General features: G+C 35.0%; 2 protein-coding genes across 2 annotated transcripts in view; one reads left to right on the top strand and one right to left on the bottom strand.

Annotated features, from left to right (window-relative positions):
- Positions 1-24,869, top strand: part of LOC108051130 — a 52,231-nt gene that overhangs the window by 9,952 nt on the left and 17,410 nt on the right. The window lies entirely within an intron of this gene.
- On the bottom strand, positions 7,179-7,718 carry LOC108051132 (probable salivary secreted peptide). Its single transcript, XM_017133113.2, has 2 exons — positions 7,518-7,718; positions 7,179-7,459 (listed from the first exon to the last, which is right to left on the bottom strand). The coding sequence occupies exons 1-2, from the start codon at positions 7,695-7,697 to the stop codon at positions 7,286-7,288; spliced, it is 354 nt and encodes a 117-aa protein (XP_016988602.1). The 5' UTR covers positions 7,698-7,718; the 3' UTR covers positions 7,179-7,285.

The following is a 24,869-nucleotide window of genomic DNA, read 5'->3' as shown; positions in this document are numbered from 1 at the left end:
CTCCCTTCTCTGATGCTCGTCCAGATGCTTTCGATTTATTGCCCCTGGGATCATTACACCAGGGAGGGCGAACTGAAAATTGGCAAAAAATATTGAGTGCCTTGTGGAAGCATCTGTGGTCGGGTCGGATGATTCATGGACTGCACATAGCTCTTTCAGGTCAAAAGGGGCAACATCGATGCACCTATGTACCCAAAAAAAAAAAAAAACAAATAAAAGGAAAACAGGAAGCCAAAGTGAAAGGAAGCGGCCGTCAGGCAGCCGGGAAAAATGGAAACAAAAAATCGGAGTCGGGCAACAATATTTTCACTGCATCCCCAATGCAGGCAAAACAATCAACGCACTTTTAGACTGTGTGTGTGTGCGTGTGTGTGTTGGCCAACTTGGGTGTGGCCGGAAAACTAAGGATTTAAAACTTCCACCTCCAGCTTCTCAAAACGAGAAGGAGTGCAAAAAACGGGATTAAAGTGCTGAAACAAATGAGTTTATCTCTTTTAAGAAAACATCATTTAAAAAGATGAGTTTTTTGTAGGTGTAATAACAAACCTTAATGCCTTAAGGTAATAATAACCTTAAACTTAACAAACCTTAAACTTAACAAAAATAAATAGAAAATATCTAGTAATATTTGCTGTTCCTTTTTTCGGTTGTTGCATCCATATTAATATAAGATTTTATATAAATACACTAGTATAAAACATTATCATTTTGTGATGAAATATAATTGAATTAAAGTTGCACATATCATTTTCCCAGCTATCTGGTAATTCAGCTGCAATTTTTTGGCGATTATACATAATTGAAATGTACACGGATATGCGCGGTGAGGTCCTGTTTCCGTTTCCTGCCCGCTGGCGTTTCCATTATGATTCCCATTATTCGCAAGCTCGGCACAAAAATTGCGCTGAAAATGAAATGAAATAAAGATTCAGCTTAGGAGAAATAATGATGATCATGATGATGAGTGTATGATGGCATGACGGTGATGCTGGAACGTTGGGGACCCGCACATCTGGAGTATTTATGGGCGTGGCGTGTATGCGAGGCCATAAAGCGCACATGGCCCCCAGGAGTAAGTGGTCAGCCCGGAACCTCGGAAAGTAACGAAAGCGAGGAGTCTGACAGGTGACGAGCGCTGAAGGACGTGTCGGCATTGGGCGGTGGGTGGTGGGTGGTGGATGGTCGTCGGTGGGTGGTCATATCCTTAACCCAATGCCACTTCGGTTATGGAGATTCGCATCGGGGTCCCGCTCCGTTGGCTGTCAATTAATGACCCATTTGGCCAGCCAAGGGTTAAGGCTGCGCTCGGTTATGGGTGTTTCTATTTAGGGAATTGCTTCTATTTTTTCCACCCATTCACCATCCACACACACACACAACTTGGCAGAAAGCAGAACTAAGGGTTCACAAAGTGGTGTACCCAGTACACAATTTGGCTCAGCTTGAGTCTACCAAAAAGTCAAAACAAATTAAACAATTTACTTAAGTAAAGTAATAGGTAAAATTTAACATTTTTTATGCTGATTATAAACTAGTTAATTGTAAAATATTTAAAATATTTAATTATCTTTTTAGATTTCAAGATTAACATCATGTTGATATTTCCATCTTTCATATATAATATATAGTATATATATTTTTTCTTAATAATATTACGGACCTTTATTTGTATAGCTTGATACCTTTTGCAGAACTGTTAACATTAAAAGCCATAAGAAGCAGTTCATTCAAACGCAATTAATAATATTTTTTTGGTCAAAGATATTTCGAGAGTAAAAATATGAGAATAAGTACTTCTTGGTCTCATAGTTGTTCTTGAGCTGAGTTTGCCCCAAGGCCCCCTGACCCACCAATCTGCAACCTTAAGCCGTGTGCCACAAGTGTCGAAAAGTGTGTGCACTCCAAGCTTTTTCATGGGGCTTTCGCTCTTTGTTCGCCTCCTTTTATTTCTTTTTCCCGTGGCCAGGACACTCGTCAGCACTTCGTTGCCAGTTGTCCGCCTCCTTAACACGCCTCTTCAGAAAGGACTTATGAAATGAGCACGGAAGAAGTTACAGATGAAATGATCAACTTGACATTCCCCTAAGGACAACAATTTAAAAAGGGGTTTCTGATCTTAAAAAAATGTGCAAAATTTGCAAACAATTTTTGCCATCAATCTCAAATATCAGCTCAAATTTTAATGTCTTAAATTACTTTGAGATAAGCGTACATAGAAAATTAAAGTTAAATAAAAAGTCATTTAGAGTATTTTCATGAAATATGAACAAATAGACAACTTATTCATTTTTAATGTGATTTAATAATATTTAAATATATTAATACCTATGATATTCAAATTTATTTGGTAAATGTTCATTTGCAACAAAAAAATGTTTTATTTACGTTAGAAATTTATTTCTTTTAAGTCACCTCAAAAGCCAAAAGTTAAGTGTGCTGAAATGAAGGAAAATATCCTTTATTATCAAAACAACAGCTGGATTTTACTTACTTTGTGGCTTCTTTGATTTAAGCTGGAAAATTCAGCACCAAATGAAACACCGAAATTGGGCAACTGCAATTTCGTCTGCCTTTCTCCAATTAGAAGAATCTCAAGGCAAAATTCTCAGTGAATTTCTGTGTGTTTGTGTTCTTGTGTGTATGTGTGTGTGTGTGTGTGCTTGTGCAAGTGTGTTGGTGAGGCTCTGAATCGCCAGAGGCAATCCGCTTTTCCACCCAACCACTGCCTCTGTTTGCCTTTTCCTTTCAACTCCTCGCTCTCTAATTGAATATGCATATTTGGGTGTCAGTCATTTTGATTGCGTAACAAACTGAAATGAAATGAAACATGAAGCCCCAAAGAGGCCTACAATCCGTCCAAGCCCCCAAAACCCTGAGCCCCCTCCCCCTGAAAACTCTGACCTTCACCCACCACCCATCGCCCAAAATAACCTCGGTCTAAACGCTTTGCATTTGACTTGGCTTGACGACAAATCATTGTCATCATCAGATGATGATTATCATCGGTCGAATTTCAATATTTTGGCGATGCAATCATCGATAACCACAAGTGCACTGAAAGAAACAAAAAAATATATTTATACCCTTTTTTTATTTATTTAACCATTAAGTTTTGTATCCAACAAATTAAATCACTGATACTTGTTTTTTTTTTGTTTATTTAAACATTGCAACATTAACAATCTATTTAAAATGAATATTTGATTAGAGGTACTTATAATATAGTATGAATATTTATAAAAAGAGTTTTTTGAAAAAAAAAAATAGAGTTAAAAAATTTAAGAAAATAAAGGAACTTTAAAAAATATATGTTAAATGGATTTAGCTTTGGTCTCTGGGTAAAAGTAAAATAAAAAATAATGCAATACATATCTAAGACTGTGTGTAATTCTTATTTGCATATATTTTTTATGTTGATAAAACTTAAGAGAAATATTTTATTTTCGCACTGTAAATTAGTAATAAAATGTTCAATAACTCTCTTGGCATATGTCAATTAACTTGGAAAATGGAGCATTTATGCAGCATACATTTCGAAGCACTAGACAATTGACAGTTGATAATGCATTTTAATTGTTGAAATATGGATGGATGTCCATTGCCACACACGCATTCGATAACTGGCGGATGGATGGTTATGTAATCGCAACTTCATTTAATAATGGATACTCCAATTTGTGGGCGGTGGGCGGTTAAAAGCCAACTAATTATGGAAAGCTAACGGAATAGGAAACTAATTGACGTATAAGCAGGTTGGTAATTGCGAAATTTGCGTACTCCTTTTGGCATTTAATTTTTTAGCCAATACTTACAGATTTTTATGGGCTTAAATATGTGCATACATTTCATTGTTTCTTAATCGACCCGCAGAATATTCAATTTATTTATTTAGCAAGTTGATTAGTCCAAATCGCATTGTGTAAAAGTTCGGAAGACCACCAGTTAATTGAAATGGCAATTTTCATTTCAATTAATATCGAAATCCCCCTTGCCAAAGCTCGCCTCGAATTTTGTGTCCATTTCGGTTGCTGTTGTTTGCTGTAATTATAATTGGCAATTTGCAAATTCAATTGACCGCACTTATACCGGCAACCACCGAAAAATCGGCATGAATAATGCAACAAAAATTGAATTTCGCATTCATTCAATTAGAGTGCGGACAATCGAAGCTGCCGTGAAATGTAAATCCAGTCCAAGCTAATCCGGCAATGGAAAGGCATCACGTACTCGTTCCCCGCCATCATGATTGGCTATAAAATTCTAATTTCATGCAATTCATTTAAATACATGTTTGGCAACAAACAAACCGGAGTGCCAAGCAATCTTATTACTTTATTGCCACTTGAGTGTTGAAGTTGGTGGGTGGGCTGCAAAAAGGTTGAAAAGTGTTCAATTTGCAAGGATCTCTTTTATTCTGCTGAAATTCCTGCCCTTAACACCCCAAGGATACTCGGCGAGTAATCAACTTAAAATATATATCTCCAACCGAGCTCTGGGAATCCGATTATAGTGGCATACGAGGCGGGATTTTTGCAACAATTTGTTGACTTTGTTGGACTGCAATGCCAGTTATTACGAATTGATTAAGGTGATTGGATTGCTGGGTGTGATTGGCTTAGAAACTGTTTAGATATATGGTTATATTTATTGCAACCTTCTGAAAGAGAACCACTTGGATTATATTTTGTAAATGATTTACATTTTAAGGAGTTATTTCTGAAAGTATTTTCTTTATTTTAAAATGTGTAGAACATTATATCTTAAATAAACCATAAATAAGCTTTTTTCAAAGTATTTATTTGCATATAATTTTTTTTCAATTTATTTTACTGTCACTACCTAGATATTATGAAATATAGTATAAATTATTTGCATTTAAAAATGCAGTGGACTTAAAGGGTTCTTAACCTATATACAGCTCATAGATAACTTAGTAAGTTAAGTAAACAATTTTGTTTATAGAAAAAAGAACTGAAAAAGTTTTATTATATATGTATGACAGAGTTGGCTTAAATTATTACATTAGAGAATATTAATTGGATAGTTCAAGACCAAGACATTTTTGGTGAAAAAAAACTTTCGGCAGTATAAGTAAGTGTAAGTATAAAAGTCACGAATATAACACCTCTGGGCCGAACCCTTTAATCCGGTTAGAGCCAGGCTACATGCACATGCATACATCATAAATAATTGAGTTATCCTTCGATGTTTTTCCCACTCTTACTTTTTTTTTCTGACTTTTTTTTGGTTCGACAACATGACAAATTTATCCTAAAGTTAATTCCCTCACTCAGAACAGAAGCCCCGCGCTTGTGGCTGCTGACCCCTTTGCCCTGTCTCATGAACTTTGGCCTAAAAATACAATTGGGGGCAAAATAATGGAGCTAAGCATGTGGGAAAAACATTTTTCCACATATTTTTAATTCATTTTTGTTGTTTGATTCTTTTTATTAATAAACTTTTATTCAGTACAAATTTTACAGTTTAATATTTTAAATAAAAAAGTTTTGTTTTAAATATTGAAAGTTATTAAGAGAGCCTTAACATAAACTAAAACCGTTTTTTAATGTTAAAATATTACATTTTTTTAAATTGCTTATACATATATCGAAACTAAACTATTAATTCTTTAAATTATAAACTTTAATTTAAACTTTAAACTTTCGTTAACCACTTCAAAGCTGAGTATGTAATAAACGGAATATTAATTTGTTTTTAGTGCTATTTTGTGTCGTCTGCTGTATTTTGTGTGTGTCAGTTGGGATGTTGTTCATTTTGTTGGCAATGTCCTCGGTTGGGCGCAATTCGTATACATATTGATGAATATGTATAAATAAATTTTTATTGATTTTTCATTATTTATATTTAATAATAAATAAAGCAAACAGTAGCCCTCTCGCTCGCTCCGCTTCGTCGGCTTGACTTGTTTTTTTCTGAAAGTGTTGACACACCTTAGTTTGAAATTGAGTCGTTGGAGCACATTGATTGAGTTGCTTATATATATATATATATATGTATATTTTTTTCGGGGATACACACGGCTTACAGAAAATTTCCGCTTTGTTGCGCAGCCGAAAAACATTTTAAATTCCCCCCACAGGATTTTCTAAGCATTACCGACCTTTTTTTTTGTTTCCATCGTCGTGTTTGTGCTAAAAATAATTAAATTCAATTGCAATTCAGTTATCGCGGGACAGTCGCAACAAAAAAAAAAAAAAAGCGAAGCAGAAATTGTTATAGAAAATTCAAAATGTCTGCCCCCTGACGCCCCTCCACCCCCCCTTCCCTACACACACTTTTTTTGTGGCGAGAAGAAAAAATATTGAAAATTTATTTATAGCCAAATACGCTACGCTGCACCTGTGTGTATGTGTGTGTGTGTGCTGTCAACACGTATAAGTGTGCGTGCTGGTGTGCCTGTGTTTGTGTGGACACAACAGATGTTTGCTGGTGTTGGAGTGTGCGCCTGTGTGTGTGCATAGTCGGGTGGAAAAATGATTGAGTGTTTGAACTCAACTTTTGTGTCGTCGGCATCGCACTGTCATCAGTGGCTGTGGAATATAAAAGTGGAAACTGGGGAACTGGGGAGCACCAGCACTCGAAGGCTATCCAAACACCACCCAAACACCCCCCAATCACCACCTAAATACCATCTAAACATCACTTAAAACCACCCAAAACACCACCCCTCAAAAAACCGGCACATTTAATTTTCTTAGACCACAAAACATTCTTGCAAAGTTGCTTCATAGTTTCTCAATCAGCTGTGCTCACTGTTCTCAATTTGTTTATTTTCATAAACAGCTTTGTCATCTGTCAACAGCCCTTCAAGTTTATTTTCACTTTCACTCGCTTTTCCTCTACATATATTTTATCGTTTTTGTTGTTATCTCTGTTGGTGTTCTCGATTTGTTTGGATCTTTTCTCTACATCCTGTTTCTAATGCCAGGTTAACTCTGTCAACACAGCAACAAATTATATTTAATATCAACTTTCCATTTTTTAACTATTTGATAAATAAAATCTCGGGTTATTATTATTATTAAAAAAAAAAAAAAATCTACACTTTTTACGACATTTGAAATATGTGGGTGAAATATTTAAGCAAACTGACTTAGACCTTTTACCTAGTCCATCAATCAAATAATACTTAAAAGGCATTAGCGTTGGGCAAATTCTAATAATCACATAATTGAAAATCATAATTTTGCGGACAGTATATTGAAAAAGAAAAACAAATTGGGTTTCGTTGCATAGGATGTCATTATTAAGGAAGAAAGTGGCATTAACGGCCCCATATTTCCACTATATCACTTATTCCGTATCCTCTTTCAGACGTGAACTTAAGTGTGGCTCCTTTCGATCCAGGACCTCCACTGACGAGTACGGCAGTTGCTCCATGGCTTTTCTTTTTGTCGGTAACTTTAATGGCCGTAATGGTTAACGCGTTTAGGTTGTCCTGTTCAATCATTCAATTATTATGAAAACGTATTTAACAGTTTTACAATTGTACTTACCGACTGCTTAAATACATATTTTTTGGTCTGTACAAGGCCAACAAAAAATGCCTTTGAAACCGAATCCTTGGCCAATTTGTAGTCGTTGGGACCAATTTCGCCCCAAAGGTAGTCATTGGATGCCAACGTGGGTAAGGCGTATGCAGCCAGGGCAAATAAAATAAGTGTGGGATATTTCATTTTGATAACTATTTCCGAATGACGTTCACTTCAAACTGATTTGGGAAATAATTCGTACCCACTTTTTATTGCGAAGCTTGGTATCTATAAGTACTTAGTTAATTAAAAGTGATATTGCTTCGAACAACTTAATCAGTTAAGTCTCTTTATCATTTCCAAGCTGTTCCGATTTTCTTTTATTAACACGTAACTTAATTTCGCGTTGTTTACCTGTTCTGGTTTTGACAATTGATATCTTACAAAAACCACAAAACTTTTTAATCGGACAATATCCAACTATTTAACACACTACATAAGCTAATAATGTCCGTAATATTATAACAATTATTAATATTTTATTTTTTTTTAAACTTCTTAAATTTAAATAATTTTATTCAGTCAGAAATTTGTATATGAGTTTCTAAGCTTAATCTTTCTTTAATCATGATATATTAAAATATATATTATCTCACTGTTATATATTGTGTTAAATTATACATTTTATCGCAGTGGATTCTGGTATGTTGGCTACGGTCTTAAATTGTATTTAAGGTGGCTTCGACTTTGGCGGCTTTATCTACTTTGGCTGCCACTTCTCCTTTATCTGCTACCGCTTTGTTGTTGTAACACAGGAAAATTACCAGCGACAAGCTTCGAACGTGGGCCAAAGGGGGGTGGGGCGTGGCAGGACAAGGGGCAGAGGTAGGGGGTTGGGGCGGGAAAAGTCTACGGGGGCAGTGTCAACAGTTTTCCCTCCGGCTGAGCGAACTTCCTTCGGGCATGTTTGTTTGTATGCACTTCAATAAAAATTTAGCATACGCTTCACTTCACTTTACTTGCCACACGCACAGTCGCCACACATATACATACACACATAGGCGTACAGGAGCGGTTAAAAAATATCACTTAAATATTTGAATGCAAGAGGTAATATCCTCATTAAAAATATATTTAATTTTATTTTAAATATTGAATTTTATTAGGCCGAAATAAATCGTTTCCATTTAGGTGTCATCATATTAATTTAATTTGAACATTTTAGAAATTTATTTTTAACAAAATTTAGAATTTAAAAATGTCATAATTTTTTTATAGTTTTAAGTTTGATATTTTATTGAAACCATTTAATAATCTTATTGTAATTAGATTTACTACAAATGAAACATACATTGCAAATTATTGTCGTACGGTTAATAGCATTTATTTTAATATAAGTTTTAGAATATTTTTTTTGTATGTAAAAAAAGTCAAATTACTAGGAAACCACAGCATTCAAGCCATCTATTTATACTGACTGCTATAATTTTGTCCGCAATTGTGCATATACACACCTGTAACGCCCCCTGGCGGCAGCGACATGAAAACATTGCTTTGTATCATTTCCCCTTGGCGAAGCATTTTTCGATTATATGTTTCCTTTGCTTTTCGGTTCGTTTTTCAATCTAAATGTCAGCACATGTGCGTGTGTATGTGTCAAAATGGCGGCCAGCTGTTCGTGGGTGTGTGTGTGTGTGTGTGAACGATTGTGCGTGTGTGAGTGCGCGTGTCGTGGCAAATTACTCGAGTGAAGTGCGCACTTCAAGAATGAAATAGCCAGAGCAACCGACACGGCCCCCAAAAAACAAAACTTCATCCTTGCCAGCCTCCGTTATCCGGCCACGCCCCCCGCCCCCTTGGAAAACTCGGAAAATCCGCGTACATGTGTGCGTATGTATGTGTGTGGGTGCGAGAACGAATTTCCTTTCTAATTTGCTTAACGCAACTTTCTCAAGTCTCGTTACGTTATTGTTCATTCATGTCCCAGCCAACTGCAACTGCTGGTACAACCTCTCAAGAAACAAATAAAACACGGTTCCGATTGGAAAAACATATGAATCACGAAATACCCCTTAAAAATATTTAATTATATGTGTTGTACAATTTAAATTTCTCTGTGTTTAAAGACACTGAAACAAGTGTACTGAAAATGAATAAACAATTTGGTTGACTATATTGGGTGCAAACAATTTTGGTTCTAGAAAAATAAATTTAATTCCTAAATATAAGAAAATTTCCTTTAAGTTTTGTATGGAAATATTTTTTCAATACCACTTTTATACGTTGTTACTTTATTTTAAGAAGTTATAAGTGAATAACGGTCCATTTAAAGACCTTTACTTAAACTCTTATTTATATTTAAATTGAAGCAAAAATACCCAACATCTCGGTGCTACCCTCTACCATTTGGCTCCTAACGTGTGCATATAAAAATACGAAATGGAAACTTTGAAGTTGAAAATTAAGGAAGCATAACAACAATTTAAATCAAAACGAACATTAAGAGAAAAAAGAAAGAAAGCTTAATTCGGCAAAAAAATTTGAAATACTCTTGGAGCTATTACAAAAATGTGTGTCACAAAAAATGACTTTACTATGAGTAAAAGTCAATAAGGTTATGGTTGAACCCATCTTTTCTATATTAGATATTCTTACGATATTAGTAAAATTACAAAAGGCATTATTGAAATGGTGACTATATTTCATATTTATATATATTTAAAAGCAAACAGGTTGTGTCGATTTTCGTTCGCAGCATTGCAAACTTTTCACTAAAATTTAACACCCTCTGCAAAAGAAAAAGTAAAACAAAACATTTCATTTAAAATTATTTGCAGCTGTCGCTTTTGTTTCAAAAACGTAGGTATACATATTTTGGTTACAACTAAAAAACCTTAAAAAATTGTTTTTATGTATATGTTTTTGATGGCTACAAATTACAACATTCTTAATCCATTGCTGTTCTCAGTTCAAAAATTGTATTTTTCTTGGGTACCCTAGAAATATATTTTATTTTTGAAATAAAATTTTTCAGTTTTTGATAGCATAAATAGTTTCAAATTAAATATGGAAGTTTTTGTTTGTTGTTGCTTAGCAGTGGGTGATTTATTTAAGGAAAATCTTCCATAGATTTTTCGTTGGTTCCGGGTGCGTTTAGTCTTAAGCTCAAAACCCCTCCCTCTCTCTATAAATAATTTTATATTCGTCTTCCTATTAGCTAATTGTCAAGTAGTCGAATGAACCCACTTAGTCCGCACATTTAATATGCGTTTTCAACCATTTTGGGCGACATCAAAGCCAACGAACTCGAAGGCCGGAGCTCAGGCAACCTGCTTATCCTGGCTGCCTTTCCTTTTCGCCTCCTTTCGTTCACATCCTGCCGCAGGAAGAGGAAGTCGAAGGTCCTGAACCGCATTTACATGGCCCGTAATGCGATACACTTCCAATTGATGGACAATGTTTTATGCATGGATATTTTTCAGAAAATTGCGTACTTTATATGCCAACGTTTAATTAATCATTTTGAAAATGAATCTCGGTTAAATAGATACTTTACTTAATTGGCTGAGGGTCTTTTCTGTTTATAACTTGCAGTTTATAAATAATTATAAGAAATCGAAACAGCATTTTTATAATAAATACTAACTAAATCGCATTTGTGAAACATTTAAGCAAACCAGTCTTTATATGTAAGAACATTTTAAATTGTAAATATAAATAGCCATGCTAGTTACTCAGTAAATTCGTTCATTTAAATTGCTGCAACATTTTGTATTATAAACTATTAAAAAGGTTTTTTTCCCAATTATTGTGCTTTGTTATTTGCCAATATATTCCACAATACTGCACCACCGTTTGTTTAATCATTTTGAACACCGAAACGCTGTGAAAAAAGCTATTTAAATTAATTAGTCCGATGGCTACGGGTCACATTCTGAATATATATTACATATATTACACACAAACGGCTTTTAATTACGTTTTTAAGCCTCTGGTTTGAACTAAAGTCGCGGTGAAATATTGTAATAAATTCAGCTGGCTGATTGTTTGTGCAGGTAAATTTAATCAATAAATAAAATGTAAATTTCTCCACGTTTCGCGAAGTAATTTCCTTCCATCGCTTTCGTTTCGTTGTATTCTTTCTTATTTTTTTGATTGCTAGGCCTAGCGGCTGTTGACCTTCCACCGCTCCTCTTTGGTGGGGTCAAACCACAGCAGAAGGGAAGAAAAGAAAAGTTCGGGTGCCCGCCAAGAAAAGGCTGGGAATTCAAGTCACGGCATTCGCACCTGGGGCGAATGGCGTTTAAAATTCAGCAAAAGGTCAACAAATGGCCAGGTAACAGGCTCGGTCAGTTACGCAAAAACGCAAAATATACATAAGCTCATCCCTATAAAGATGTCTTCAAATAATTACGTACAGTTCGCGCCATGAGTGTGATTTATAAAACAAAATAAATAAAACTATAATATCAGTAGGGTTTTTTTTTATACCAACACACATTTTAACATTCAAACCTTTTCCAAACTACCTTATTTGTAGGAGATTAAAAATCTCTTCATAATACATTTATACATCATAGTTTAAAAATGTAAAAATATTTAAAAGAAATATTTAAATTATAATATAAAAATATATTCGAAACACTTGCAACTATTAGCCTTTAATAGTCATACAGCCCTGAAACGCACTGTACGGCTTTGGTATATTTGTTAGTAGAGCGACCAGTCAAAAAGTCTCGCTTCAATTACTTTGAGTTGTGCAAACCTTTTTTGGCTTATTTTTTTTGTATTTTCTTTGCCGTTCTATTGTCCCACTTTCTCCGACTCCTTCGTCCTTACTTTCCTTTTCCTTTTCTTCCATATTTTTCAGTTACCCTTGTTGCCTTCTTTTCAAATGAAAGGTGATGCCGTATATTTGAATTTTGAATGGGGAGTGCTGATGGATGTGAAGGAGAGGGGAGGTCCTAGTGGGTGGGCATTATGTCCTGCTTTACTGTCCCGTCAGTTTTTATTAAAAAACTCATTATATCACGCTCAGCAGGACAATTCGGTCTATGATGGCGTATTTGACGGAAGGAAGCATAAATTTAAGTTTATTTAAGTTTTTCCACAATAATCACACACAATTTATTTGATTATAACATTTTATATTTTAGCTTGAAAACATTAAATTCTTATGGATTAAATGGAGAGAGTGAAAAAAATACTGGAATATATAAATTATATATTTGATTAGAGTTTAAAGCATTTATATCTTATTGCCGTTCTTTGTTATTGAATAAAAATAAATAAAACCATTTTTTATATATACCTGATAGTTCCCATCAATATTTGTTTTTATGCTTTTCAAGTGTGTAAAGATAAATTTAAAAATAAATATTTTGTGGTTTATTTCTGTGTGTTATAAAACAGCATTTAGGAAAATTATTGCAGTTCCCTACAGTTTCGTTTATTTTCTCACTTTATTTCCTCTAGTTTTCCGCTGGCGGTTTATTGCGACGGTTAATTTCCCTTTCGATTGACTGTAAAGTTATCCCAATTGGAGTTTTCTTGCCATTGATTTCCTTCGATTGCCAACGAATTTCCCATATTAAATTTCCTCGGGACCAGAGCTCGGATTTTCCTGCCGGGGAAATGTTGTTAGCTGTCTTTGTTATCTATTTTTGGTGCTGCAAACTTTCGGTTCGCTTTTTCTCCTTAAGTAATTTGTTTTCTCTTTTCCACGTTTTCAAGGGTATTTTTTTTGTCATTTTTTGGTTGTGTATTTACTCTCTTTTACGGGAAAATCCAGCAGAGTGTAAAGCGAAAAATGAAAACTATTTTGCGACACAATCCTTCCGGTTCTTTCGCCCACTTTTCGATGGAAAAAGTTTTAATTTTAGCTTGGAAAGGAGGGGCAAATAAATAGGGTGAAAGTGGTGCAGGAAACTTTTCAATAAACTATCGCATCGCACACATGCCACACATCCGCTTGCCAACTGCTGCCAACTGTTGAGTTATTTTTTATATTGTTAGAGCAATCCTCTCTATATCCTTTATTCTCCCTTTCTCCCTTTCTCCCATCCTCCATTTCTCACGGCTTTTCCTCATTTCTCTCGACCCTTTTTTCCCTTTCTCCGTCCGCCATTGATAAGCTGCGAATGGTTTGAACGCCATTTGCCAGTAGATTTGTTCACTCCAGGACTTGCAGGACTATTTGTTTGTTCAAAAGAAAAGTTGCTGGACCTACAGTGGGTCTACCTATAAAATTAAATTACTTGGACAGATCCTCGAAAAGTTTGCAATTCTATTTATAAGTGAAGAAAACCACGAGAACTAGATTTTTATATATTCTGGGGTATTTAAGACATATTATTTTGAAATAATTGTCCATTATTTACGATTACTCAATGTAGCTTGTTGGCAAAGCACTGCCGTTTTTCACCCCGTGTTTGTTTTTCCCAGGGCTTTTTCACCCACCGCCTTCTGTCGCCTTCCTGTCTTACTATAAAAGTTAAATTGCAATTTCGAAAAAGTATTTAATATGACAGTTGCGCAAGCGAGAGAAAAATGGGGAAAATGCGGAAAATGGGCAGGAAGGATTGGTTGCAACAGGAGGCAAAAGAAAGGCGACGATGAAAACAAGAACTGGCAGCGGCCTCCACAGAAAATCTCGGCTTCGGAATGCTGTCAACGCAGTTGTTGCAGTTTTCCCAGTGAATTTTACACCCACTAACTTTCCGCCACACACCCTCCACCTCCCCTGTTCCACAGGTTTTTTGTGTTCACCCCCATTTCGGACAGTGAAAATCGCTTAAGCAACAAAACCTGACAACGAATCTAGTTTTGCTGAATGTCACTGCCAACCATTTTGACGAGCGACAGAGTGAGGCGGGAAAACTCTTGTGCTAATCGCATCAGGAGCGACTATTGAAGATGATTAAATGGCCGGGCGAGCGGAAAATTGAAAAGTGGGTAAAATGTTGAAAATGCTTAAGTCTTTTAATCTCTTCATTTTATCAGACTCAACTTAAAATTTATTGATCAATTAGCAAATGGAACCAAAAAGAACATTGCATTAACAAAAGCATTTATTATTGTTCAAGACTTATTGCCAGCATATTAACTTTATAAATATATAGTTCGGCTAAAGGTTTAATTTAAATATCAACATTTTATGGCTGAACTTGTGTCTAAGGGGACAAATTGAACAGTTTTAACATATTTAACAGTTTTAATAATAGAAAAAAATATACATTTTTTAAAAATTATTAACTTGGCCATTTCTATTTGACACCCACCCACAATCCGGGCTAAAACCTATTTTGAACATGTAAGCCTATAAGTTTACTCAAGGCCCAATCAACCGCATTCCCCAATCGCATTCTCATACACAAAAAGCTAATGCACAGTAAGACCTTCGCGACGAATGGCAGGAATCTTGTCCTTGACCTTGGCCCTGATGGCGTATACGCAATTTATGGAAAAATATAGGAAAACAAACTGAGCTCAGAGTATGTAAATGATATTTGCTATCCGATGCGGAAAAAAATTCATGAGCTAAAATTGACAAACAAAATATTCGATGGCAGGGATTTTTAGTAAAATTTCAGTATGCTCATAAATATTCTAATAAATTAAGCAAAAATGTTGCCGAAAAGCTTCAGAGGCCGTAATGAAATATTGACAGAATTTTTACCTAAAATCAAGCCAAAATCAGCCAAGGCCAATTTTGTATCCTTTTGATATATATGTGCACGTAAATATATAAAAAGCAGCCAAAATTGGGTTCAATAAAAACAGAGAACCTCACGCACTTTACGACAAAAGAATGAATCGAAATCTTGGCCATAAAAAAGGTCGACATGAAACCAAATGTAAATCGAAACCAAAGTCAAACGAGACACGTTCCGATTTCGAAATGAAGAGTTTTCAAATTCGCTGGAATTACATTTGGGCTGTCGTTTCGTTTCATTTGTCTTCGGTTCGCGTTTATTTTTAGCCCAGGTACCGGCGGCTTTTTGATGAACTGAATGGCTTTAAAAGCCATGTATATGTTAAACATTTTCTTAATTTATTTTGTGTAAGCCCCTGCTCTTATTTAATCCATTAAGTTAAGGAATGACATATACAAAGAAAATACATTTTAAATTAAGTTTGAGAAGTGCATTTATTTTCAAAGAAAGAAAATTTTAACTTTTTTAAAAAAAGAACAAACATTTTTGGCCCATAAAGTATTCTTATATTCTTTTGCGAAGGGATGAAGATTTCTTCTGAAACAATCTAAGATTAATTTCGCCCAAGACAGAATAGCTTTTGTATAAATATTTATAAGAAGCTTTATCTCTCGTTGGCATTTAATTTGTGTAGCACTTTCCGTGTATAGCACTTGTGAAAACATTGCCCACAAACATTCCAATGAACAATAAACAATTCAAATTGAATTTCACTGACTAAATAATGGCCAAAAACGAACAGGTTAGTTAAGGTCGAAGGTAAAGAGAAATGAAAATAAAATGTGAAATAATCAAAGCGCATGTGATTTGCATAATTTGTAATGTGGAATTTCCGCTCACATGGCTCTCATTTCCTGTTGCCCACTTTTGCGCCCTTTTCCCCGCTTTTCCCCGCATTCCCACACCAGATTTTCCGGCAGCTCTTCCATTCCGCTCGGATAACTGTTTAATATGCATCAACTTCCCTGGGAAAATGTGGGTGGTGGGTGGTGGGTGGTAGGTTTCGGCATCCCCCGCTCCCAAAAGCAGAGTTTTGGATGCTGTATCCTTCCGTTCGGTTAGCAAGCCAAAATCTGCCTTGGGGGGAAAAATCGGGGGTTGAGTTATATGTTGTTTTGGCCTAATTGGTTGCCGCTACTGAGCGACGAACTTTATCTAGCAGTTTTCTTACCATCTTCCTGCTTTAAAACACTCTTCGCTTCATCGTCTTTGCTTTCTTGCCAGTTTTATGGGACTTATTATTTGCTTTATGGCGCAAAACTTTAAAGGCTAACTGGGCGTGGCTTTATGGCTTCCGATTTCAATATAAATCGAGACGAAGAATTTTTCCCAATTGCCCTTACCCTCCCTGCAGTTTTCGTATTGTTAATGAAGGGCAGCTCCCTTTATTGATCGGCTTCTTGCTGAACTTATTAAATTATATTGTAAGAAAAACTTTTCAAAAATGGCACAAACACTTTTTGTGGCTGAAATTTCGTGGTATTGCTTTTCCTACGGCAAAATCTATGCCAAGGTTTTCCGTAAGCTTTGGTGAAATGTTCGATTTATTGTAATGATTTACTTGCTATTAAATTTTTTCTCACAATACTTAAAGGGAATATTTCTGTTCTTGGTTATTTTATTTCAAATGTTAACCAGTAATATAAATGGCTTGTTATATTATAATATGTATTTTATGAGCTTAAAATTTGATTCATGTTTATTGATTTTATATTTCATAAATATTCATTTATTATTCCCTAATGATTTGGAATATAGATTTATGAGGTTTTTCGCGTGAATTATATATTTCATGAAGTGAATTTGGCTTATACATTCTGGGAAAAGATTATCTAACCAGCTTTTAATGTCGGCCCTGTTTTCCCTGCGTCGGCATAAAAGTTTTGCTATATGTCACTCTTTACACATCCCTTTAGAACCCGCATAAAACTTTTCGCATTGCACACTTTCCGTTTTATATTCAAACAGTTTTATTTCGACCTGATTTTTACACATGAATTAATAAAAAACACTCATTAAACCCTTCGTCCCCGTAGAAGCTCTACGTTTCTTTTTTTTTTCTGTAGTTTGCCGTCCTTGTTGTGGCTAAGTTCTCATGGAGGCCTCCGGTGCGTATGAGCAATGTGGATTGTAAGCCAGTTTGCGGCACATTTGCATATATGGCAAGGGTTTTTCAGTGCGCGAAGGAAGCTAATTTGCATTCGAGAGTCTGCGAACCAGACAGACATACAAAGAGGCCGGGATTGATGTATGTGTGTGTGTGTGTGTGTGTGTTGGAGAGTGTGTGTTGGGGAAGGGGGTGCGATTATGTCCTGGGCGCCTTTTGTGGTTGAGTTTTCAGTGGCTTTTCTTTTTCGGCGCTTTTTATGGGAAATACTTTGTGTAGCCGCAACCGTATTCCGTATTTTATGTTATTTGCCAGTGCTTTGCATACTTTGGGGCGTCTTTAAACTTGCATTTTGAATACGTTTTAAATGCCCCTTTGTGTGTGGCATCATAAAATGTTTTTGAGTTTTGTTTTTGGGGCCACCGGCTTGCGGTTTTTCACGGTTCCCTGGATACCTTTTTTTGGGAGAGCACTCTTCCATTCACATTTTTTTTTCAGGGCCCATCGTGTGTGCAATTAAAAAAGGGTTCACTTGCCTTTTTGCTCATTTCATTTGCATACCGCACCGCTTTTCCCTTTGGCGGCAGCTGCCTCAAATTGATTTCCAGCCTTGGCTAAGTTCTCTCCACAGTTCTTAGTCGAAATATGAAACTAAAGGTTCAAAAATGTTCCACCAGGAATTATAAATTCCTAGAGGAAACTACCTTCAAATTTTGTTTTTTATTTTAAACTACTTACATATTATGATTGCTTCATTATTAATGCAAAGATGACTTTGCATTCGAAACGACAAGCTTTTTTTTAATGATTAATGTTAGGGCTTATTAAATTTATTTTTTAGTTTGGTCAATTATTTGAAATATTTTATTTATTATTTTATATTTAATTTAATTTTAATATTAAGATAGCACAAGTGGGTATTCAGTCCACTTGATAAAAACAATTCTTCAACTTCATAATTTCATAAAAATAAAAAAAATATAAATGATAGACTCTTAGTTCTTGATTACTCGAATTTTACTGTGGCTGTTGTTGATGATGCTGTGGTTCGGGACAAACTCAATGGCCGGAGGCAACTTAATTAACGCGTGTCAAATTCATTTCGTTGGCCACACTGAAACAAATGTCATCCTCGCAGGTCACGCAACTTATTTCATTGCCAGAGAACGTCTCAAAGTCAAACGGATACGTGATGGAATATGCGGGGGTCCTGGGAACAACAATTTCATCCCAGAAGATAAACAATTGAAACGCAGAAAAACAAGCTGAGGAAAAGTCGGGGAAAGTTATTAGGTCAACAAGACATCAATAGATACTCTCAGCAAATACTCAGAATAAGAGAAATACAAATAAAAGCAAAATTAAATATATTTGAATTTTGTAATTAAGAATACTTTGGTAGATATTTTGAAGTTTCCAACAATTTAATGCGTAAACTTTTAATTAAGTATGACTATTTAGAAGTCTGTATACCCGAAATCATTTTTGAGGGTATACGGCAAGCGTTTGAAAGTTTTTCTTTCCGACAACTTCTTCACTTTTATGATTCCAAAAAGTCTAAACAACAATTGAGATACAACATAAAGAAGAACAATAAGCTGGAGTACAACAGTAGCAACAACTATAATATTAAATGAAATTTATTTTATTGCTGACGACAGACGCCAAGTTTTGTTTTTCCCCGACGACTCATTCCCGTTCTCATTCCGCTTGCCTTCACTTTCACTGGCTTTCACTTTCTGCCCCAAAAAGTATGCTTTAGAAATTATCAAAGCGGAAACTGGCAAAATGAGTAGCGCAGAGAAAGAGAGGAAAATGCGGACAGGTAAACCCAAAATGGACACCTGGCCTCAAGTGTTTTCATACACACACACACACACATAAGCACAAAGGACGAGGCAAACACATAAAACATAATTGCAAATTAACCTTTTTCTGATTTTCTCCACACACACAAACATACAAAAAACCAGGAGCGAACTCGGTAAACTCAAATAACTGTAATTTCATTTTGAGGATGCCACAAAAAAAGCAACAGTGCTTGCAAGGCACTGAATGAAAAAATGTAAAATTTAATATTTTCAATTCATATCTTGTCTGGTTTAAAAACAATATTCATAGAAATATATCCTGAGAAGAATATTAAAACACCATTAAATATAAATAAAATAAATAGTAAGTAATAGCTGCATTTGTAAACTAAAAAAAGGTTGCTTTTAATATTATTTTTGCTTTGAATTGATTTGTATAATATTAATTCTGATATTTATTGTATATATATTCAAAATGAGTGAAAAATGTCGTTAACTATATTAGTGTTTTACAATGTTATGGGAAATAAAATGCGAATTATTTTTTAAAACAGCCCTAATAATTCTTTTTAATTTTGTAAACTGTTGCTCTAGCCAATTCTTGTTATTTATTCACTAAGTTTTAAGTTTTTTATGTTCAAGTACTAGTTTTTTTGTTTCTTTTCCATATTTTTTTTCAAGTGTTCTCGAGCGCGCCAGTGACAACTCGTACCTGTTGATGGGCAGACAAACAACTGTGCATTAAGTAGGCGAAATTATTGAGTTTACTGTAATGCCGAAATAAACACGGCGAAAGCGCACGGGAAAAGAGGAGGTCCGGGTGTTCGGGTCGGGGCCCATTAACACAATTTCCTTGGCTGGCGTTGTCAGGCGTCTTTGGGTTAATGATTTTTATGTGCATTTTAATGTGGCAACAGTTTCTTTCGCCCCCACAATTCGTTTGGCTGCTTGTTTGCGTGTAAAATGAGTGAAAAATAATGAAAAAAGCGCCTTGAAGCTGTGAAATGTCACGGAATACACACGCACACACACACACATGGGCATTACTTAACTACAATAACATAAACTTAAGCAAGGGGAAAAGAGACAGCGACACATGTGCGCTGCAGGGTAATAAAGTTGATTGCCTTGACAACTTGTGTTGCCAAGTTTTCCGCTTTGCAAAAACTGCTCACAGCAATTACAAACTTCAATTATAATGCAAAAACATTATTTTGTAATTTTAAGGCTGTTGCGTCGGCCGGAGAGATTGATTTTCCACGAAGTCTTTTGTTGTTTAGGGATTTAATTGGGTGCCACAAGTGTTTTCTGAGATGAAGAGTGATTAACGCTTGAATAAACTAAACTATTTAAAGTCACTAAAACTTATCAGCTTAAATCTTATACCTTTATATGTATAGACTAAATTATTCTGCAAATTCGTATCTTATAATTATATTAGTTGTTTTTGACACACAAAAATGGGCATTACAGCTGTTAACACTTTTCAAAACTTAAAATTGAAATGTATATGTAACTAAGGAAATTATTTCTTCTGTAAAAAGAATTGAATTTCTTTTTGACTTTGATTTTTGCGGATTTTCCTTAGGTTTGATTAAAAAGTGTGAGAGTCTTCGCACTTCCTCCGGCTGTTTTTCAATATTGCCACAATGCGTCCAAGTCAAAGGTGACTGTTTGAAATTTCTATATTGGTTTGTCCATAGTTGTGTATTATTTCAGTAAAGTTTTTCATTATTTTGTTAGGAAAATTGAACTGTCAACAGCATGAACCGATTGCCCAGCAGGCTGAAATGTAAAAAATGTGCAAAAAAGCAGCGAAGGTGCGCCATAACAAGCCGAGTGGAATGTGAAATGAAAGAAAGTTTTTCACTTTCACCTTTCCATTTCTCGACGTTTCTTAGCTCTCTTTCGTTTGCCCCCGAGGGCTGCAAAAATGTGAGCTGAGAAAAGATAAACAGTAAAAAAGTTTTAAATGTTGAAATTAGCAAAACCATTTGGGTATATACAATAATTTACTACAAAAGTTTGATTATTTATGTGCTTAGTTTAAAAGGCCATAGTTAGCAAAAGTTGTCTGTTTTAATTGTTTGGAAAGTGGTGGAGGTTTACATTTAATTATTTGCTTCTCTGTGGTATTTATCAGCAATGTACCATCTTTTCTGACTATATTCACCTGGCAGTAGGTGTATGTTTGCTTACGCAGAGAGTGAATGAAGAACGGCAGTCAACTGTTGATTGAACATCTGCGTTGCCTTTTCATTTGCATATTTATATTCTTGTTGATTTTTCCTTGTCGGCTCTTCCTCTCTGTGGTCTTGGCATTCGCCCCCCTAATTTTTCCTATCTCTCTTGGTGTCCCACGCCATTTTATCATTTCCTTTTTTTATTGTTGCCTTAGACAAAGTTTGTCTATTGTTTTGCCACTCGATTTGCATATGAAAATTGAGACAAAAAAAAATTGTCACCACAAAAGTTGCCACCATTATTTATTACGATTTGATTTCGATTCCATTTTCGATTTGCCTTGCCAAGTAGCGAAATTAATTAGCGAGCATTATACAATTTTCGTGAATTTTCCTTTCGGCATATTTCCATTTTCCAAGCAATTAGCAGGTGCTGTTTGCCTTTGAAGCGCCGTGAAAACTTACTCCTGACTTTTCGCCCATGGCCATGAGAATTTTCCTCAGTATTTTGCGGCCATGTGTGCGGGTATCGTTTTTTCCTCCTGTTCGCCCATAATGTGCTTATCTAATTTATGGCTTCATAAAGCGGCAATTATCGAATTTCGGTGTAAAGGTGCTTCTTCTCTGCCATACACAAGACCCTAAAAGCTGGATTCTGGGGTTGGTGGAAATTTAATGGAAGGCAAACACAATACAAGCTTAAACATTAGCTTGACTACAAAATATGCCAACATGTTGATAGTTTAAGAGCTACAAAAAATCAACATAAAATATTTTTGGTATTAAAGGGATCCATTTTTCGAAAATTTGGAAAGGGTTATCATCATTGAAAATGATGAAAAACCGACCAAAAAATAAAAAAAAAAGTAAAAACACAGATGTTTAGAGAATTAAACCACGATCATTTTGAGGTATGCCATTTTGAAATCGGATAACTGATAGAAAAGTTATCAGCATAGAAGTGCAGTTTTTTGGCACTTTTCCGCAAACCCATTTTTCGAAAGTTTGGAAAGGGTTATCATCATTAAAAATGATGAAAAACCGACCAAAAAATAAAAAAAAAAGTAAAAACGCAGATGTTTAGAGAATTAAACCACGATCAATTTGAGGTATGCCAATTTGAAATCGGATGACTGAAAGAAAAGTTATCAGCATAGAAGTGCAGTTTTTTGGCACTTTTCGCCAAACCAATTTTTCCAAAGTTTAGAAAGGGTTATCATCATTGAAAATGATGAAAAACCGACCAAAAAATAAAAAAAAAGTAAAAACGCAGATGTTTAGAGAATTAAACCACGATCATTTTGAGGTATGCCATTTTGAAATCGGATAACTGATAGAAAAGTTATGAGCTTAGAAGTGCAGTTTTATGGCACTTTTCCGCAAACCCATTTTTCGAAAGTTTGGAAAGGGTTATCATCATTGAAAATGATGAAAAACCGACCCAAAAATAAAAAAAAAAGTAAAAACGCAGATGTTTAGAGAATTAAACCACGATCATTTTGAGGTATGCCATTTTGAAATCGGATAACTGATAGAAAAGTTATGAGCTTAGAAGTGCAGTTTTATGGCACTTTTCCGCAAACCCATTTTTCGAAAATTTGGAAAGGGTTATCATCATTGAAAATGATGAAAAACCGACCAAAAAATAAAAAAAAAGTAAAAACGCAGATGTTTAGAGAATTAAACCACGATCATTTTGAGGTATGCCATTTTGAAATCGGATAACTGATAGAAAAGTTATGAGCTTAGAAGTGCAGTTTTATGGCACTTTTCCGCAAACCCATTTTTCGAAAATTTGGAAAGGGTTATCATCATTGAAAATGATGAAAAACCGACCAAAAAATAAAAAAAAAGTAAAAACGCAGATGTTTAGAGAATTAAACCACGATCATTCTGAGGTATGCCATTTTGAAATCGGATAACTGATAGAAAAGTTATGAGCTAAGAAGTGCAGTTTTATGGCACTTTTCCGCAAACCCATTTTTCGAAAATTTGGAAAGGGTTATCATCATTGAAAATGATGAAAAACCGACCAAAAAATAAAAAAAAAAGTAAAAACACAGATGTTTAGAGAATTAAACCACGATCATTCTGAGGTATGCCATTTTGAAATCGGATAACTGATAGAAAAGTTATGAGCTTAGAAGTGCAGTTTTATGGCACTTTTCCGCAAACCCATTTTTCGAAAGTTTAGAAAGGGTTATCATCATTGAAAATGGCGAAAAATCGACCCAAAAAAAAAAATTAAAGTAAAAACACAGTTTTTTGGAGAATAAAACCACAATCATTTTGAAGTATGCCTTTTTAAAATCCGATTTCTGTATGAAAAGTTATGAGCTTAGAAGTGCCGTTTTTTGGCACTTTTCCGCAAACCCATTTTTCGAAAATTTGGAAAGGGGTTGTATCATCTAAAATGACAAAAAATCGACCCAAAAAAAAAAATTTAAGTAAAAACACAGTTTTTTAGAAAATTAAACCACGATCAATTTGAAGTATGCCACTTTAAAATCGGTTTTTTTCGTAATCTCGTTTTTTGAAAATTTGGATTACAAAAATTCGACCTCATAAATACAAATTATGATTTTGGCACAGATTTTTGGAAAATCAATCCACAATCATTTAGTAAAATAAATGCTTGTATTGTCTTTATACAAAAATCTATTTGACTTTATATGAATAAAAAGATATTAATATTCAAATCAACTATGTTAAATAATATTTCTTTAATTTAAGGCGAGCTTAAGGATTTCATAGTGAGCTGTATTTTTTGGGTTGTCAGCGGACGAGGACACCAAAAAAAACAGCCAAGAGCGGGCGGTGTCCTCGTTCCTTGTCCTCGTCATGGCTTGTCCTCCAAAAAAAAGTTGGGCGCTCGCAATATTTATTAAGCTTTTATTCAAGCCATCAGGCATTAGGGATAACGATGTGTCGTTGCAGCAGCAGCAACAGCTTCTGGGAAAATCTTTTGGACCCCGCCACCCGCCTTCCTTGGATGGATGGGTTTCTGGTCCTCAAAGGCTTAGGCATGGGCGGCGAAAAAGGGGTGAGGGCTGGCAAGTCATGGAAATGTAGTCGACTTATTTGGGTCCCGGGACCAATTGGCCATTAAGTATACGCCGTGTTCGCCGTTGATGTTTCCAACTAAAATGCTTAGAATGAAATGGGCACAGCTGCTGGGACTTCCTAGACCAACACTCTAAATTTAAATGTAATCTCGTTGTTTAAATCGAAGTTTATTTTGTGTGTTGCGAGTGTAGGGTTTGTATTTTCCCCAATTGAAGATTTTTGTCTTTTGTATTTGGTATATATTTTTGTTTTTATTGGCGAACACAACTAAATAGAACATGTTCGTTTACCTTTGGGATCGAATTAAATATTTAAAGTACCAATATGTGTTGTAACTTCCCATGTTACCTCAATATTTTGATAATTTATTAAAAAGAAAAGCAGCCATTTCAAATTAATTGAAAAAACAGATAGATTTGAAGCTAAAGAGAGAACAGCACACAACTTAAAGAAGTTGAATTTTACCTTATATTTGCATGCAGCCATTTTCATTT

Source organism: Drosophila rhopaloa, unplaced genomic scaffold, assembly GCF_018152115.1.
Source record: "Drosophila rhopaloa isolate 14029-0021.01 unplaced genomic scaffold, ASM1815211v1 contig_3, whole genome shotgun sequence".
Lineage (NCBI taxonomy): Eukaryota > Metazoa > Arthropoda > Insecta > Diptera > Drosophilidae > Drosophila > Drosophila rhopaloa.
The sequence above is the reverse complement of the archived record's forward strand: the minus strand, read 5'-3'. Positions and strand labels throughout refer to the sequence as shown.

Bases quoted from the DNA above. Each gene is read 5' to 3' on its own strand.
- LOC108051132 (XM_017133113.2), bottom strand. From the start codon at position 7,697: ATGAAATATCCCACACTTATTTTATTTGCCCTGGCTGCATACGCCTTA. The intron at 7,460-7,517 runs GTAAGTACAATT...ATGATTGAACAG, and splicing joins AATATGTATTTAAGCAGTCG to GACAACCTAAACGCGTTAAC.